We start from the raw sequence: 18,430 nt of genomic DNA on the forward strand, positions 1-18,430 counted from the left end.
AGAAACAAAGAGAGCAACAGAAAAGAGCAGGCCATTTCCAGCAGAGAATTTCCACAAGGCTTGGGACACTGTCTGTACTGAAATCTCCCACGGGGTGGCAGGGATGGGGGCACGGGGGTGGCAGGGATGGGGTGGCAGGGATGGGGGCACAGGGGTGGCAGGGATGGGGGCACAGGGGTGGCAGGGATGGGGGCACAGGGAGGGGTGGCAGGGATGGGGGTACGGGGGTGGCAGGGATGGGGTGGCAGGGATGGGGGCACAGGGGTGGCAGGGATGGGGGTACAGGGAGGGGGGCACAGGGGTGGCAGGGATGGGGGTACAGGGAGGGGTGGCAGGGATGGGGGTACAGGGGTGGCAGGGATGGGGGTACAGGGGTGGCAGGGATGGGGGCACAGGGAGGGGGGGGGCAAGGGAAGTCTGGACGTCATGAAAAAAGAGCTAGCAATCCACAGGGGGCACTGGATAAGGAACCACACCCCTTTCTCTTCCCCACACGACCCCTGCCAAGTGCCGGTAAAGCCATTGTGCGGGCTGTAACACATGGGGTGTTGGGGGGCGGGGAGGGGTGCGGGGGGGAAGACGGGGAAGGGGGAGGGGAGGGGGAAGAAGGAGAAAGAGGGGTTTCGTTCACTGTAGTTTGGCACAGTACAGCAACAAAACAGATGTCTTCATAATACTGGTCAGGACAATATGATCTTAAATGAAAAGCAGAATAACATAACTATGACTGATAACTGGAATATATATATATATATATATATATATATATATAATTTTTAGGGGGTGGGGGGATTGGGGGCAATGTGAACTAGAATAATCTCTCTGACTGAAAAAAAAAAGCTGTTTACTGGGGTGTGCTCATCAGATTTTTTTTTTTTTTTTAACTCCAGATCAAAGGTGTTTTGTTATGACTGATCACTGCCTGAATCCAGCTGATAACCGGTGATTAATACTCGGTCAAAGAATCTCTCAGTCACTGAAACTGATAATCGAAACTGTCATCGTAATAATCAATTTGGCACAATATGTGTGACAAGACACAATCAGAGTATATTGCCACTGACAATCACAACCATCCAACATACCTTAACAACACAGAACCAGAAGTGCACCTCCCAAACACACAGTGCCGGTTTTCCCAAAGAGTCTCAGTCAACAGAAAAGGACACCTGGTAAAAGACAACAACGGCAAAGTGACTGTGTCACAGGCAGGAGTGTAGGAGCCACCGATATTTGTTGTACTGAAAAGTTTACAGCCAGGATCCAGGACCCAGGGGCTAGTTTCAGTTTCAAGGTGCTGGCTGAGCATGCGTACCGATCCATATATGCTACATCACATCTGTTGAACATTTTTTTTTTTTTATTAAAAAGAAAAGTGCAGATGTCTGACCTATGCATAAACCCAATGCACTGATCAGGCCTACAGATCCTAGATCTTAGATCCTAGATCTGCCTTAAAAATGGTCGCTAAACCAAAAGTGTTTGTCTTGATGCTGAAATAAAGTAAAACAAAAGGGAAAAAAAACAAAACAAGAAAAAAACCCACCCACACCAAAAACTTTTTTTTTTCAATAAAATAAAACAAAACCCACCCACACCAAAATATTAAAATTCATGTCAGCTGAAATTCATGTGTCGCGTCATTTGAAACTGGCGACATACAGCAATTCTCCCACCCCACACTGTGTCCCTCTCTGACCGTCCAACGTCAGGCAGGACACCCTGTCACCTTCCACCTACTGGTCCATCAGCTGCCTGAAGACTCGCTCCAGACGCTGAAAGGAACGCTGCAGCTCCGCACTTTCCCTGTCCAGCTGCTGACGCCGCCTCATGGACTGGACCAGGATGGGGAGGGGGCGGGCACGTGGGAAGGGGAGGTCACTCAGACTCTCGTCACCGTCGCCTCTGAAACCTGAACCTGGCTGGCGGCTCTCCTGATGGCAGAAGGAAAACCAAAAATTCACATGTAACATTCAATGATAGCCAAGTTCAGCAGTTTACACCGCTAACTCCAGTGTGTTCTCATTTTAAGTTTAAAGGAGGCATCACATTGACCAAAAATTACAGTGCACATTTGTACAGAAACATGGACACACACTACACATTTAAACACGTTTGTTCATTCTTTTCGCTGTAAGTGATAATAGACGAACATTTAACCACCTGCACATATCCATGCACACTTGCATGCACATGCACACACACACCACACGCACACACACACACACACACACACTTTACCAGTGTTGAGGAAGAGTCCGGGCAAACAACGGAGTCACTGTAGTCCGACACAACCTTGGCAGGAACAATCAAGGACTCGGTGTAAAGACCAGCTTTGGACACCTGGCCTTCTGGTCCATCTTTCAAGCCATGATCCTGTCATCATCATCATTATTATCAATACTATTATCATTATTATCATTATTACCATTATCATGATCTAGTATTACTGTTATTATCATTATTATTATAATCATCATCATTACGTATCATTATTATCAGTTAAATTATCATCATTATCATTTAAAATAATCAATCTGTTCACCGCCACTGACACATAAGTTTTGCTGCATGGGCTCCACCAGGGAATTTTCAGTGAAAAAGGACATAAACTAACAAAAAAATTCTAAAAGTATGCAAACCATATGGGGTTTTTTTTTCAGAAAGGAAATTGATCGAGTTGAGCTTTCTATGAAAAGTATTTTTAAATTACAGGATGTACAGATCATGATTTTAAACTGTTTGAACAACAAAGTAAATTTTAGCAATGTCATTTTACATTTCTTGATGAATAAAGCATAGTTATACCATTGTGAATTGTTCAACAAAAACACTTAATAATGATATGAACAAGCAAGCAAACAAAGCGAAACCTACCAAACAAAGTCCTACAGTTTCCAAGATGTTGTGACTGAAATAAAATAGCATAAATGCATCAAGACCACATCCAAAGTATCAAGACTGTACACATCTTGGGAGTCAATCCAAAATGTGTGCTGTCGTCAAAGTCTCTAATCCCCCCCCCCCCCCCCCCCCCCCCCCCCTTTTCCTCCGTACATTTCTCTCCTCCCTCCACTTTGGGTGGTTGTTTTTTTGTTTTTGTGTGTTTGCTTTTTTGCACGTCTTTGTTACCGCTACACCCATCACCTTGATGAACTGTCGCGCCACAGCAGTATCCACCTGTCCCATCATCAGCTTGCAGCCCCAAGACACCAGGGCAAAGGGCGTGTCCCGTGGCAACAGCCTGTACGGGGTGATGATGTGGCGGCGCAGGCAGCCCGTGACCACACGACGGAGCGCCTCCACCTGCCCGGGGTCGGCGCAGGGGTGGTACAGCATGACGATGGTCCCGTGCTGTCACACGACCGACCATGTGTTGTTAGTGTGTCACACACAAGTCACACACGTGTGTCATGCATGTCATACACATCTCACCCACACGTCATATACCGCCACACACTGGGTTGCTGTCAGTCTTTCCCAACCCACACTTTATGGTTAACTCTTTCACCACCACTTCTGTGTGTGAAAAACACTCCCCAGCACCAAATATTTTAGATACGGATGCTCTCTCAGTCACAGGCTTCAGTTCATGTCAAAACAACACAGTGGACTTCAAACTGGGTCAGGGAGCAAAGGTCAGTCATCGTTCTGTTGGTGGGGAAACTGGCTGCAGCTGTCAAGCTTTGTTACAGTGTGAAAAAGGGTCTTGTTAACATGACCATTGAGCTTTGTTACAATGTGAAAAAGGGTCTTGTTAACATGACCATTGAGCTTTGTTACAGTTTGAAAAAGGGTCTTGTTAACATGACCACTGAGCTTTGTTACAATGTGAAAAAGGGTCTTGTTAACATGACCATTGAGCTTTGTTACAGTGTGAAAAAGGGTCTTGTTAACATGACCATTGAGCTTTGTTACAATGTGAAAAAGGGTCTTGTTAACATGACCATTGATGTCGACTCAAGTCACCTATGGCAGTGCACGGTCTAGTCAACTAGAGTCGCCTGTGGTGGTGAAAGAGTTAATAAACATCATAGGGCTGCAGTCAGTCTCTCCCAATAATCAATACAGGGTTGCTCTCAACCTCTTAAAAAACCCTCTTCAAGGTCAATGATCATTACAGGATGATTCTACCTTTCTAAATCCACACTTTATGGTCAGTATCATTATAGGATTGCTGTCAGTCTCTCCCAACCCTTGCTTCATCGTTAATAATCATTTTAGAATCATTTTGTCTTTCTAAATCCATACTTTATGGTCAATAATTAATACAGGGTTGCTCTCAGTCTCTCTCAACCCACACTTTACAGTCAATAATCATTACAGGGTTGTTCTCAGCCTCTTGCAACCCATGCTTTATGGTCAGTAATCACTATGCGCTTGCTCTCACTCACTCAGTCCACCCGCTACCAACAATACTCATTATAGGATCATTCTGTCTCCCCATAACCCACACTTCATGGTAAACAATCATTACAGAGTTGCTCTCACTCTCTCCCAGTTCACACTTTATAGACAATAGGAAATTTTCTATCTAAAATTATGTTTGAATAACATACTTACCGTGACCCAACTAGTGCAGACTCCGGCAGGGGTCTGACATTCCTGTCCTGTGCAAACTACTATCCGCCTATGCGGAGAAAACGAGAGTACTACAGCCAATAACCTCCCGGAAGTAGGTAACGTCCCCTTTGTCCCACTGGCTAGCGCCCTCTTTTGACGGCAGCCATTATGACTCTTGTTCCTGTGCTTTCCATACGGCTAAGTTTTTTTTCGTATTTTCTGTCTGTCTGTCGATTCTTTTTATTATCATTTTAGGATCATTCTGTCTCTTCAACCTACACTTTATGATCAATAATCAACACAGAGCCTCAGGGTTGTCTCTGAAGCAATCACAGTTCATAATCACTGACTGGATGGCCCCAAACCCAGACTGTCAAACCCCAGCTGACAAAGAGAAGTACTAATGATATGGATACTTACATAGCGCATATCCTCGGTCGAAGACCAAGCTCTAAGCGCTTTACATACGCAAAAGCATTTGCGCAACAGCACTACCTGGGCAGAACTGACTGACAGCTGCCAGTGGGCGCTTATCATTTGTTTCCTGTGTCACTCAATCCGTTTTCAATAACATACACACACACACAGGCATGTAACATATTATGTGTATGACCATTTTGTTTATTTACCCTGCCATGAAGGCAGCCATACTCCGTTTTCAGGGGTGTGCATGCTTAGTATGTTCTCATTCCCATAAAGCACTGACCTCCAAGTTGTGCAACCAGCGCTGTGGAGGAACGTAGCGGTACTCTCCATAGTCTGCCCAGTTGGGACGATGCCGGCCGCTGGAACATCACACACTACTTTGATGTTTCTGTTTATACAGTGAACCATGGGGTATGTATTGTTCTTGTATAGAAAGCCATGGGCAGGTATTATTTTTCATACCGTGAGCCATGGGGTATATATATATTTTCTTTTATGATGAACCATAGGGTGTGTCTTTTTTTCCATGAACCATATGTCTTTTTTTATACCATGAACCATAGTGTATGTCTTTTTTATACCATGAACCATAATGTGTGTCTTTTTTTTATATGTCTTTTTTTATACTATGAACCATTATGTGTGTCTTTTTTATAAACCATAAATCATAGTGTATGTTTTTATTACTAAAAAATATTTACCAGGAACCATAGGAATGTCTTTTTTTTTATACCATGAACCATGGGGTATGTCTTTTTTTCCATGAACCATGAGTTTCAGTTTCAGTTTCAGTAGCTCAAGGAGGCATCACTGCGTTCGGACAAAACCATATACGCTACACCACATCTGCCAAGCAGGTGCCTGACCAGCAGCGTAACCCAATGTGCTGAACCATGAGATATGTCTCTTTTATACCATGAACCATAGTGTATGTCTTTTTTATACCATGGACCATGGGGTATATCTTTTTTATACTATGAACCATGAAGTATGTCTTTTTGATTTACCATGAACTATAGGCTGGGTATGTATTCTTTATATGCTATGAACCATTGGGTATGTATTATTTTTATATACCATGAACCACAGGGAATGTCTTTTTTCAAACAGTGAACCATGAAGTACGTCTTTTTAAACAGTAAACCATACGGTGTGTTTTTTCTTCCCATGGACCATCAAATATATGTCATTTTTTTCATACGATGAAGTGGTGAACTATGGAGTATGCCTTTTTTTCAATGAACCCTGGGGAATATCTTTTTTTTTTTTTTTTTAACCCTCTTGCATTCACATATTTCACAGAGAAACTCTACCTTGTGTTTGTCTATGGCTGGAGTGAATGGAAAAGGGTTAAACCATGACCCATGCGGTGTGTCTATGTCTTTATACAGTAAACCATGGGTAATGTCTTTTTCTTTATACTATGAACAATGGGACATGTCTTTTTATACAGAGAATCACAGGTATTATCTTTTTTTTCTTTGTTTTATTCTTTTATTTCTTAACAGCAAGACTTGGTTACCTTGTGGGCGGGATACTGGTGTAGTTGATTTCCTCTGGATAACACACATGGATTGGCTGCAAAGGAACCACACAATTAATCATCAGTCAAATGCCATGCCTGTGTATGCTCACACTCACTCACAAAACATTAGTGTCTTCCCACTCTCACCTAAAATAAATCATAATGAAAAATCATTAAAGAAACGCTAACACACACACACACCAGTGGGAGTGATCAATGGACAGGCAGAGAGACAGACAGACAGAAACAAGAACAGACAGAAAGAGGGGAACATCCGCGTGTGTGGGGTGGGTGGGTGGGTGCGGGTGTGTGCTGATTATCTGGTTGCGGTTTTCCGCAATTTATCTTTATTCTTATCTTATTTGTCTATTATAATCAATGTGCAGTATAGTAGGCTATGTTTATAATTATATTCAAATAATGTTTCTTAATTCTTTCTGTTTTTACATTAAGAATACTAGTTATTACCTGCAGTGTGTGGATGGATGTATGTATGAAACTGGGTATGTGATATTTTTTACATTTGTATCTTTGTAATATTCGTAAAAGCTGTTGTTGACTTTTACAGTGATGGTCCCCATGTTGTTTACTTGTCTATGTTGTGATAATGCACCTGACCAAATTTCTCCAGCTGGAGATAATAAAGTTATTCTTATCTTATCTTATCTTATCTTATCACTGGCTAACCTATGATATATAAAACAGGAGAAAGAAAAGACAGCACTGTCTTCATTATCAGACAGCTGCACATTCTTGCTGTTTGTGTCTTTGTGCCTCCATGTGTGTGTGTGTGTGTGTGTGTGTGTGTGTGTGTGTGATAGAGTGTGTGAGAGAGTGTGTGAGAGAGTGTGTGTATGAGTGTGTGTGTGTGTGTGTGAGTGTGTGTGCGAGTACGATTGCGTGCGTGCGTGCGTGTGCGTGTGTGCATGTGTGTGTGTGTGTCTCCCTGTCTGTGAGTGTCTGTGTGATGTGGGTGTATTACAGGTGACCAACAGAATTAAGATATACTCACATCCTGTGTTTTACTTTCACAGGTGATCTGACTCCTGTCCACTGTCTGAAACATAAACAGTACCACACACACAAACACACAAATATGCACACACACACACACACACACCACACACACACACACATACACACACATGAACACACACACGTGAACACACACATTTAATAAACCAATCCAGCAGTGCTCTTATAAGTCTTGATACAATACAAAAGACAAGAGTTTTAAACTAGTTTTTGCTTTGTTTTTATGACCTCTATAACCTTGACCTGTCCTCTGCTCTGTCACATCACAGTGCCACTTCTACACAGAACATGATCAATGTAACCCCTGACCTCAACAACCTTGACCTCTTCTTTGCTGGACATCAGAACATTACATTCAGTGTGCTTTCACATAAAAAGTGCCCGAAGGATGAGTATGTATGTGCTCATCTTCTTTCTTTTTCTTTTCTTTTTCTTTTTTTTTTTTTTTTTTGTTCACCATCCTTTCTAGACAAGGTGACAGTCCAGTTGACACCAGTGAGAAAGCTTATTCCATTGGTTTGAATTATTCATGAGGTTCACAGGCCAAAGGTGGATGGAAGCCAAAGGGTTAAGCTGAGTACCAACCCCCCCCCCACCACCACCACCCCTCCCTGTCTCACCACCACTTCAGCACATGGCAGCTTGAGTGACCCAATCACTCACAGCAACAGAATGGCAACCAACACTGTTAGCTGATCGATCGTTATTGTGTTTTTTTAGAAGACTTCAACATGGCAGTTACTCTTTTTATCTGGTTTACGCTTATCCAGCAAACATCCCGAACTGACCCCTACAAAACTGACCCCTACAAAATCTTGCGGATCTGCAGGTGAACAAAATAAAATATACACTATCTGAAAATACAGTTTAATCCAGAAGACTAACACCCCTGTAATTGGATTGTGAGGAAAAAAAAACAACAACGAATTTTGGCTCACAGGTGTAAACAAAGCAAGTTGATGTAAGAACCATGTTTTGGTTGTCAGTGTGTCAGTCTCTCTCTCTCTCTCTCTGTGTGTGTGTGTGTGTGTGTGTGTGTGTGTGTGTGTGTGTGTGTGTGTGTGTGTGTGTGTGTGTGTGTGTGTGTGTGTGTGTGTGTGTGTGTGTGTGTGTTGTGTGTCTGTAGTTATCTTTAACAAATTCATTTTTTTATTCATACTTTGTCAACACCAAATTTGGCTTAAATGTAGAAGAAAAAAACAAAAAACAAACATGGACAACCAAAACAAGTTACAGTGATAGGCTCACTCTGTTTACAGACATGAGTCAAACACACACACACACACACACACACACACAAACAAAACAAAAAAACAACAACATAACATACAAATACGCAAATAGCAAATAAACATTTTGATACAATTATAAGAACAACATCCTAACATCAATTCTATAAAAAAAATTCAGGAGGAGTGAGGACAGAGATGGCAGACAAGACAGGCAAAGGTGAAAAGTGGGAGGAGACTGGGAGACAAACAGTTGGAAGACAGGTAGACAGCAACAAACAGATGGACGGACAGACAGACAATTATGTGTGTGTGCATGTGTGTGTGTGTCACTGTGCATGTGTGCGCGCACATGTGGATGCATGCGTGTACGCGTGCTTGCGGGTGTGTTTTACCTGTGATATCGTGCCTCCGTCACATGTGTATTCTTCAAATGAATCAGGATCCCAGTCTATTGCAATCATTGTCTGCAACACAAAGCCTCTTATAACACTCTTTCTCTGCCATCCTCTCTCTCTCACTCTGTCTTTCAACTTGTGCAGATTCTCACGGTCCACTCCCTCCCACATGCAGTTAAACAGTGCTCCTTCTCACCAGCAGCTTACTCCATCATTCCATCTGTACAAAACGTCAAGATGCATAGTTCACCAGCTGTCCACAAATTCCCTCTTAAGTCTTTCACAAAGAATCATACCTTACAAAGCTCACGGCCTGATCAGCGCATTGGGTTTATACAAAGGTAGGCTTCTGCTGCCACTGTTTTGGGGTGAGAGGGGGGGTGGGGGGTGGAGGATATGGGAGGTGGGGAGGGACATCAAGTTACATAATTCACCAGCTGTCCACAATCTCCCTTTTAGTCTTTTGAAAAGAATCTTATCTTACAAGGCTTAAGGCCTGATCAGCGCATTGGGTTTATACAAAAGTCAGGCACCTGCTGCCACTGTTTTGGGGTGAGAGGGGGGTGGGGGGTGGGGGGGACATCAAGTTACATAATTCACCAGCTGTCCACAATCTCCCTTTTTAGTCTTTTGAAAAGAACCATACCTTACAAGGCTCAAGGCCTGATCAGCACATTGGGTTTATACAAAAGTCAGGCACCTGCTGCCACTGTTTTGGGGTGGGAGTGGGCGGAGGGTATTGGGGGGAGGTGGGGAGGGAACGTCAAGTTGCATAATTCACCAGCTGTCCACAATCTCCCTCTTTAGTCTTTTGAAAAGAACCATACCTTATCAGGCTTAAGGCCTGATCAGCGCATTGGGTTTATCTAGAAGTCAGGCACCTGCTGCCGCTTTTTTGTGGGGGTGGGTGGGTGGAGGGTATGGGGGTTAACATCAAGTTGCATTATTCACAAGCTGTCCACAATCTCCCTTTTTAGTCTTTTGAAAAGAACCATACCTTACATGGCTCAAGGCCTGATCAGTGCAGTGGGTTTATACAAAAGTCAGGCACCTGCTGCCGTTGTTTTGGGGTGGGGGGTGGAGGGTATGGGAGGTTGGGAGGGGACATCAAGTTGCATAGTTCACCAGCTGTCCACAATCTCCCTTTTTAGTCTTTTGAAAAGAACCATACCTTATAAGGCTTAAGGCCTGATCAGCGCACTGGGTTTATCTAAAAGTCAGGCACCTGCTGCCGCTTTTTTGTGGGGGTGGGGGGGTGGAGGGTATGGGGGTTAACGTCAAGTTGCATAATTCACAAGCTGTGCACAATCTCCCTCTTAAGTTTTTAGTTAAGAACCATACATTACAAGGCTTAAGTCCTGATCAGCACACTGGGTTTATACAAAGGTCAGGCACCTGCTGCCGCTTTTTTGGGGGGGTGGGAGGGGGTGGAGGGGTTGAGGGTATTGGGGGGAGGTGGGGAGGTAGGGGTGGGTGGGAGGGGGGGCAGCAATATATATATATATATATATATATATATATATATAATGGATCACACACGCTCTGACAACTTCCCAAAACTGAAACTGAATATCTTGCACTGTTCTCTCTCAACCAAATACAATATCACACACTGACCTTTAGACTTGAAACAACTTGCAAAAGTCTACCTGCCTGCCCCCCAAAAACCCCTGCAGGGGGCAAAAGGAGTTCACTTACCTTGGCATCGTCACAAGGATTGATGTGGCCCATGGGCACACCTCCATGATTGCCATGGCCATTGGCACCAATGTGCGTCAGTGGCAGCACGGCACTCAGCACCGACAGCACCGCCACCAGCGTCATCGATGGGCTCTGTGCTCTCGTCATTCCGGACAGCTTTTCTGCACATACACACACCCACATGCATCCATGCACACACACACACACACACACACACACACACACACATGTACACACGCACACCACAAGCACACACACACAGTACACATATCACACACACACACATTCACCCCTCACACATACACCAATTTAGACAGACATACACATGCATACATACACCAAAAACACACCCACCCATGTATACACAAAACACAAACACACACAGACATGTGTATGCACACACATACACACACACCACAAACACACACACACACACACACAGTGTGTTAAAACAGATGGCATGTATGTGGATTATTGACCGCCTGTGAGGGGTATCAAATGTAAAAGTGTTCACTTCTTCCCTCCTGATCAATAGCCAAACGTCTGCTGTTTTCACACAACATATTTACCACTCTCTCTCCATCTTTATACTATGCTTATGATAAAGGGTAATCTGAATGGAGTGTAATACAGATACTTAAATGTGTGTATTATTATACCGGTAGTTATGCACACACACACACACACACACACACACACACACATAGCAAAACAGTTTTGCACACACACACACACACACACACACACACCTAAACACATACATGCTCATGTTCACACACACACACACACACACACACACACACACACACACACACACAGGGAAGTACACCATCTGTGCGATAACTTCCAGCTCATGTTTACAGCTGTTACACAACTGATCAGGCATAACGCATACCAAATCACTATCAAAAAGACAACTGGCCATTAAATAGCTATGATCACAGCCAGCTGTCACACAATCAGCCACGGACAAAGTAAACCATCCCACAACAGAACACTCATGGTCAAAATAAAAGGTTTATCTCTACTCTCTCTCTCTCTCTCTCTCTCTGCCAGCTGTCGCATCCAACAGGCACACAAAACCATAAGGTAATCAATTACATGACCCAGCACAGTAAACACAACAGTTGTGACATCCCACAGCAAACTCAACAGTCAAAACTATCAGTATCTCACCCACTCAGCTGTCACAATTTGAATTATCTGACTCACTCAACAAACCCGTATCACTCTATCTGACCTACACAACAGTCACAGATTGTACTATCTCTGTATCTGACACTCAACAGTCATGTATCACACTATGTGACTCACCCAACAGTCACATATATCACTGTCATGTATCTGATTCTGACACACTGAACAGTCACAGATTGTACTATCTGACACACAACAGCCACATATCACACTATCTGACATTCAACAGTCATATATCACACTATCTAACCCACTGAACAGTCACATATATATTGTCTATCTACCCACTGAACAGTCACAGATTGTGCTATCTGACCCACTCAGCACTCACAGATTGTACTATCTGATCCACTCACTAACTGACCCACTCAACAGTCACTGATCATTTTATCTGACTTGCACTGAGGAACAATCAGCACTTTTTTTACAGACTGAATGACTGTTCATCACAGGGGAACCCCTCCCCCTAAAAAAATAATATATAAAAAGCAACAAACAAACAAAAAAAGCTCTACAACACCACAGTATAAGCAATGTCTACTTAATTAACTGATTTTTGTTTTATATTTTTTCATCCTTCTCCCCAATTAAGCAAATCTCCCTACCCCAGCACCCACCTCACACAGGCAAGAACACAGACCCAGCAAATGTCACAGGCTCAGTGCTAAAGACTGCGGCATGGGAACAAGCAACAGACTTGACACAGTGCCTGTTGTCAGCGAGTTCCACAGCAGCCCTGCTACACACACTTTTGCAGGCTATGCTGCCAGCAGCTGAGGGTCTTGAGAGAGGAGCTGTTGCTGGTCACTGCTCTCTTATCTCCTGCAGCTTATTGGGGTCAGAGGGAGGCCACTTGGTTCTGGTACTGCAGTCTACTGCTGTATTGATTTTACACTGATTGCCCCTCCTCTCCCCTCTTTATTTCCATCTCTCTTCCTCTCTCTCTCTCTACCTCTCTCTCTCTCTCTCTGTTCATTCAGTCTAAGTACTATTGGTACAGAACACTTTATCATCTCAACAAGAGAAAGAGATACCCTGCATGTTTAAACTCAGCTGCCTGTTGTCATCCACTGCTCAAAAACTGTTGTGGGTGGTTTATCTCTGTACTTTTTAAAGTTTGGACAAACCACTGCATCACTTCAGACTGATTTATGACACCAGTTTATATAAATGTGTTTTCTATCAATTGTATTAGCAGTGTGAGAGAGAGAGAGAGAGAGAGAGTGTGTGTGTGTGTGTGTGTGTGAGAGAGAGAGAGAGAGAGAGAGAGAGAGAGAGAGAGAGGCTGTGTGTGTCTGTGTGTTAAGTATGAGTGTGCTACATTGTCCCAATCTGTGGGGGTGGGGGGAAGGCGGTGAAGGTACACACACACACACACACACACACACACACACACTGAGGAACTCCTGAGAGAGAAAAAAAAGTAAAGGGGATGGAGGGGAGGGTTAAAGAAAAAGAAGAAAAAGAAAGAAACAAAGAAATTAGAGCAACAAAACTTAGAAGAGACTGGGGAACATAAGTAAATAAAAAGATGGGTTGGCGAGGCAAAGAGAGATGCTGGGATGGGCATGAAATACAGACATATAAACAGACACGAACTGTGAAATGGTACACAAATGCAACCCATGAAACAGATGGGCAATGAGAGAGACAGTGTGAGAGCTGTGAGGAATTGTTGACTGTGGAATGAAGAACTATCAAATGCAAACTGGGGGTCTCTGCAGTGCAGCACATAAACACCTGTACACAACTCATTTTCCACCCCTCTATCACTTCCCTGCTAAGACTGAGTAATTACTACTGATAGACCCGAGCCTTGTGCATGTTGGCACTGCATTAATTTCCTCTTCAAAATCGTATAGACTGTTTCTTACAGAACTGCCATGTCTCAGACAACACGTTTTCGTGGGAGAAAAGCACAGCCTGAGGAACGCGGAAGTCTGTCGGCTGTTGCAGGAACATTTCTAAACATATGTCATGAATGCCTACTGGTCACGGAATCAGATAATGATCATGACGTCTCTAGTCGATACGATACGACCAGTGCGGCAACAGAAGCAGCAAAAATCCTTTCCTATGTTGACATTCGGAGCAGAATATAACGAAGAAAATAACAAAAACAACACGTACAATGACACCAAAGTCTACGTTCTCTCACCTTATTTCACCTCAGCCAGTAGGTTCACTGATAACTGACATTCGTTTCTTGGTGGTGTACCGTTTTGTGATCCGCAAACCGGAAGAAAGCCCTGTCGTCTGCTGTCGTTTTATGTTGTGCGTGGATCTCCGATGGCACAGTGTGTGTGCGTCATTGCATTCGCTGTGCATCGATTGGCTGGCTTGGATCCGCCTCTTCACTGCAACAATCAGTTTTTGAATGACACTTTTCTAATTAGCATACATACATTTGCTCCTCAGTTTCAGTTTCAGTTGCTCAAGGAGGCGTCACTGCGTTCGGACAAACCATATACGCTACACCACATCTGCCAAGCAGATGCCTGACCAGCAGCGTAACCCAACTCCTCACAACTGTTCTTCACTGTGTGTGATATATGATCGTTTCAGACTTTACTTGGCCTTCCGTCTCCCTTAAACAGCTTGTTCCGTTCGTTTTCTCTCTTACCGTGCGCATGTCTTTTCTTTTCTTTTTTCTTTCTTTCCTTTTCTTTTCTTTTTTTTTTAAATAAAAAAAATTAGTGCATCAGTTAATTAGCGGGAAATATCATTGAAAACTCTTTACCAATAAAGATATGGAAGAAGAAAATGGCTGACATGAGCATTGATGATTTTTTTCCCCCACAAACTTATGCCCCCACCCCGTCGAAACCCCTTTCGCAAGTTTGACTCTGAAAATTAAACTGACTGATTTTTCAGTGGCGACCTCTCTCTCTCTCTCTCTTTCAAGTGCTCTGGCGATAGTCTCTCTGTCCGTCAAATGCTCGAGTCTCTCACACTACACTCAAATGTCAACAACAACAAGACTGTCTTGTCTTGTCCACCGAATTCATCCTCAAAATCAGAATGTAGTATGTTTACTCTGAGTTAGGACAGCTTCCTAACATCCACAGAATTGAACAAATCAGAATTGAACAATCAGTGTGCGCGCGGCGCCGCGCGTGCATGTGTGTGTACTACTATGTGTGCGTATGTGTGTGAGTATGGATAACACAGCAGTGGTGATCATGATGGGGAAGATGGTCGATCGTTGGCCGGTCAAATATAACCGCTGTTCTTTGTAGGCTAAGATAGACGTTCCTTTTGACCTGCTATGTACGTACCGTTGTACCCTCAGCTCAGGGGCTGGCTTCAGCTTGTCGGTTTAGCCGTTCCGTCCTCAGTGCATGGTGAAACCGTAACAGAACACATACAAAAGAAGAACGAGTTGTAAGTGAGGACATTCCGGCTGAATAGGAATGATATTATACTGAACTTGAACATTGGATAGTGTTATCTAAAAACAAACAAAAATGTATATCTACATTGGCATACAAGCCTTACTTTAGTAGTATAAGAGATGGGGGTTCTATATACAACTTTTTTGGGCGTATTAGCTTGTGTTAAGGCCCTCAAGCATAAAAAAAATTTAGTCAAAACCTGTGTATGTTGGAGTAATATGACCCTCAAGCATTAAAAAAAATATATAGTTAAAACAAGTTATATGTGTATGGAGAGCCAAATCACAAGATAAAAAAAAAAAAATGGTTGGATATGTGTATGGGGGAGCGAAACGGTCATGGGGGTTCTATATACAACCGACCCCAGCCCAAAACCGCGCAATACCGCCCTCAAGCATAAAAAAAAAATCTAGTTAAAACCAGTTAAAACCAGTTATGTGTATGGGGAGCGAAACGGTCACCCCGTTCCCCGTGTGTGTGTGCTGGCAAGCGACCGCACGGCGTGTGTAGTGGGAACGGGAGAGTGGTCCCGCGCACAGCCTGCCTCCGCGTATCTTCCCACCCGCGCGCGAAGATTGTGATCACCCTATTAGAGAAAAGATTATATTGTATATATAGAAAAAATAATGCCTTTTCCACATAACATTTGTGAGTACCCCCAAGTTAAAACAAATAGAGTATGCGGTCGAGCTTGCATGGGGCTCTATTGTAAAGATCATATTAAATGTCATAGAAAAGGAATGTCACTTCCAGTACTTTGTATAAAATGCAACCTTTACTAGAGCGCAAAAAAAATCAGATCTACCTCAAAAGTAATCTACCTTTTCCCCCAAGCATTTTTTCCAATCTCCAACTTCCATTTGAACATATGAAATCTACTACTGTATAGCATGGAGACAAACGTATCTACAACTTTCGAAAGAATTGGACTACGTGCCGAGAAGGCGATAGCAACACATATATTGCTAGAAAATACATACAACAGCAACTTGGTGCCAGATATATCCAAGGTAGACTATCTAGCCAACAACAATGGCAGAACACATATACAAACTCTAGAAGGTCTTCCAACCTTTGTAGACGACCTATACGTATTCGGATATCTACAACAGAAAGATTGTGTAGTATCGAAAGGCAAAGTACTATGTACCACCGGAGCCACTTCTTCGGCAAAAAATATAGTATCTAGAATATATTCCAACCTATCGGACCTAGTGGAATACAAACACGTACATATTGCCATTGTGCACACATTGTCTATATCTGCAAAGAACAGTACAATATCTAGTACTATAGATAGAATAGAAAGAGAAACGAATTCCAAGGCAAAAGAGAACTGGAAACAACAACATCCAAATACACCAATATATGCTCTATTTGTAGCAAAACTCGATGTATCCGAACTATCTATCGAACATCTACACAAAATCCTCCCAACATTCGAGGAGAGACTAGTAGCAAACGGATATGGTATCTATTCCATAGACTACACCAGAGATTTCTCCGGGACTCTAGACAGACAAGCACTAGTGGAATACCTAGCAGAAGAACACAACTTCCGAGAACAAGGCACATTCGTAGAAGCCATACAAGATTCCCAGCCTACAATACTCGACAACACACACTCTGTAGGAAACCACGTATGTACATGGATATCCGAACACAGTGGCTATACAACGAGAACCAAACTATACAACAAAATAGTATCCAATTTCGAAGCAGGAGAAATACGAGAACAATTCGGCGGACATCTAGCAGACTACGTAGACTGTCCAAACGAACATCTTCGAAAAACCTTCCACCATCCAGATGTGCAATCTAGAGGCTGTACTAGAATAGAAGTATCGTTGTATGCATGCAGAGATAGAACACCAGAAACAGCAAACGAACTTGTAGACGATGTATTGGAATTCGTTTCTCCTGCAAACAATCCACTATTTGTAGTACAACCAGCAAAACAACAATGGAACAATCTTGCAAAAGAACTCGACAGATGCTTTGTTCTAGCCGATAGACCACAATCTGCAATATATGTCTGTTGGTATGCACATACAAGAACAAAAAGAATGGCAGGTGTGCGAATACGACCAACACAAAATACTGTAGACGACGACAAACTATGGAATACTGCAATTCTATGGGCTATGGGAGACTTTGGCTTTCGCAACTGTCCTATATTCCAAACCGAAATACTATGTGCAGACAAATACAGTGGAATACATCTTTCCAAACTACAATGCTATACAAAAGACAAAAACTCGAAAACAATACTTGTAGCGTGCAATAGACCTTGCCAACTACATCCAGACGTAGAACCTCCTACAATGCTTCTTCCACCTACAAACACAATAGAATGGGAGTGGAGACCAAAGAAAACACATACAATAGGAGTAGAACAACCTATCTACAAACTGCACAAAATAGAGAAAATTGCAGAACAGAAACAAATATCTCTACTATCTAGTACAGACCGAGAAAAGAAACTTGCACAGATTGGAGAAGAACAATGCGCAGAAGAATGGAGACAAAGTGTGATAGACAAACTGGAAAACTACCACAAAGAACATACCAATACAATAGAACAACGAGAAAGAGAAATAGAACAAATATACGAGGAAATGGAAAGAAACGAAAGAGACCAATACAACTCGTTGCAAATAGAAAAACTAGTAGAAAGAACTTTCTTGGGCAAAATAGAGCATATATCCAAAATTTCCAACAAAGGTATATGGAGCGTTCTAGGATATCGACAACAAGATGGGAAAGACCACTGTAGAGTCGTAGTTGCAAAAGACGATGGAGAACCAATTTCCATATGGGCAAATACTGGACTACGAAAAATTCTACATGCAACAAAGAAATTCGTAGAATGCAAGAAAGATAGATACAATAGAGAACTGTGTTGGTTTCCAAAAGAGCGTATATTCGAAGAAGACGATCTATACAAGCAAAAACGTATAC

The 18,430-nt window shown here is 42.8% G+C and overlaps 1 protein-coding gene across 1 annotated transcript; it reads right to left on the bottom strand.

The window, feature by feature from the left end:
• Window positions 1-338: 338 nt before the first annotated feature.
• Window positions 339-14,342, bottom strand: LOC143288212 (uncharacterized). Its single transcript, XM_076596546.1, has 9 exons — window positions 14,233-14,342; window positions 10,875-11,038; window positions 9,174-9,245; window positions 7,527-7,571; window positions 6,512-6,567; window positions 5,270-5,348; window positions 3,148-3,354; window positions 2,242-2,376; window positions 339-1,934 (listed from the first exon to the last, which is right to left on the bottom strand). Exons 2-9 carry the CDS (start codon window positions 11,022-11,024, stop codon window positions 1,737-1,739), a joined length of 942 nt encoding a protein of 313 aa, XP_076452661.1. The 5' UTR covers window positions 11,025-11,038; window positions 14,233-14,342; the 3' UTR covers window positions 339-1,736.
• Between the last annotated feature and the right edge of the window lie 4,088 nt (window positions 14,343-18,430).

This window comes from Babylonia areolata, chromosome 12 (genome assembly GCF_041734735.1).
Source record: "Babylonia areolata isolate BAREFJ2019XMU chromosome 12, ASM4173473v1, whole genome shotgun sequence".
In the NCBI taxonomy this organism is placed as follows: domain Eukaryota; kingdom Metazoa; phylum Mollusca; class Gastropoda; order Neogastropoda; family Buccinidae; genus Babylonia; species Babylonia areolata.

Excerpts from the sequence above, each read along its gene's own strand:
- LOC143288212 (XM_076596546.1), bottom strand. The coding sequence starts at position 11,024 with ATGACGAGAGCACAGAGCCCATCGATGACGCTGGTGGCGGTGCTGTCG. Across the intron at positions 7,572-9,173 it reads ACGGAGGCACGATATCACAG|ACAGTGGACAGGAGTCAGAT; the intron begins GTAAAACACACC and ends TTTATGTTTCAG. Across the intron at positions 6,568-7,526 it reads GTGAAAGTAAAACACAGGAT|CCAATCCATGTGTGTTATCC; the intron begins GTGAGTATATCT and ends GTTCCTTTGCAG.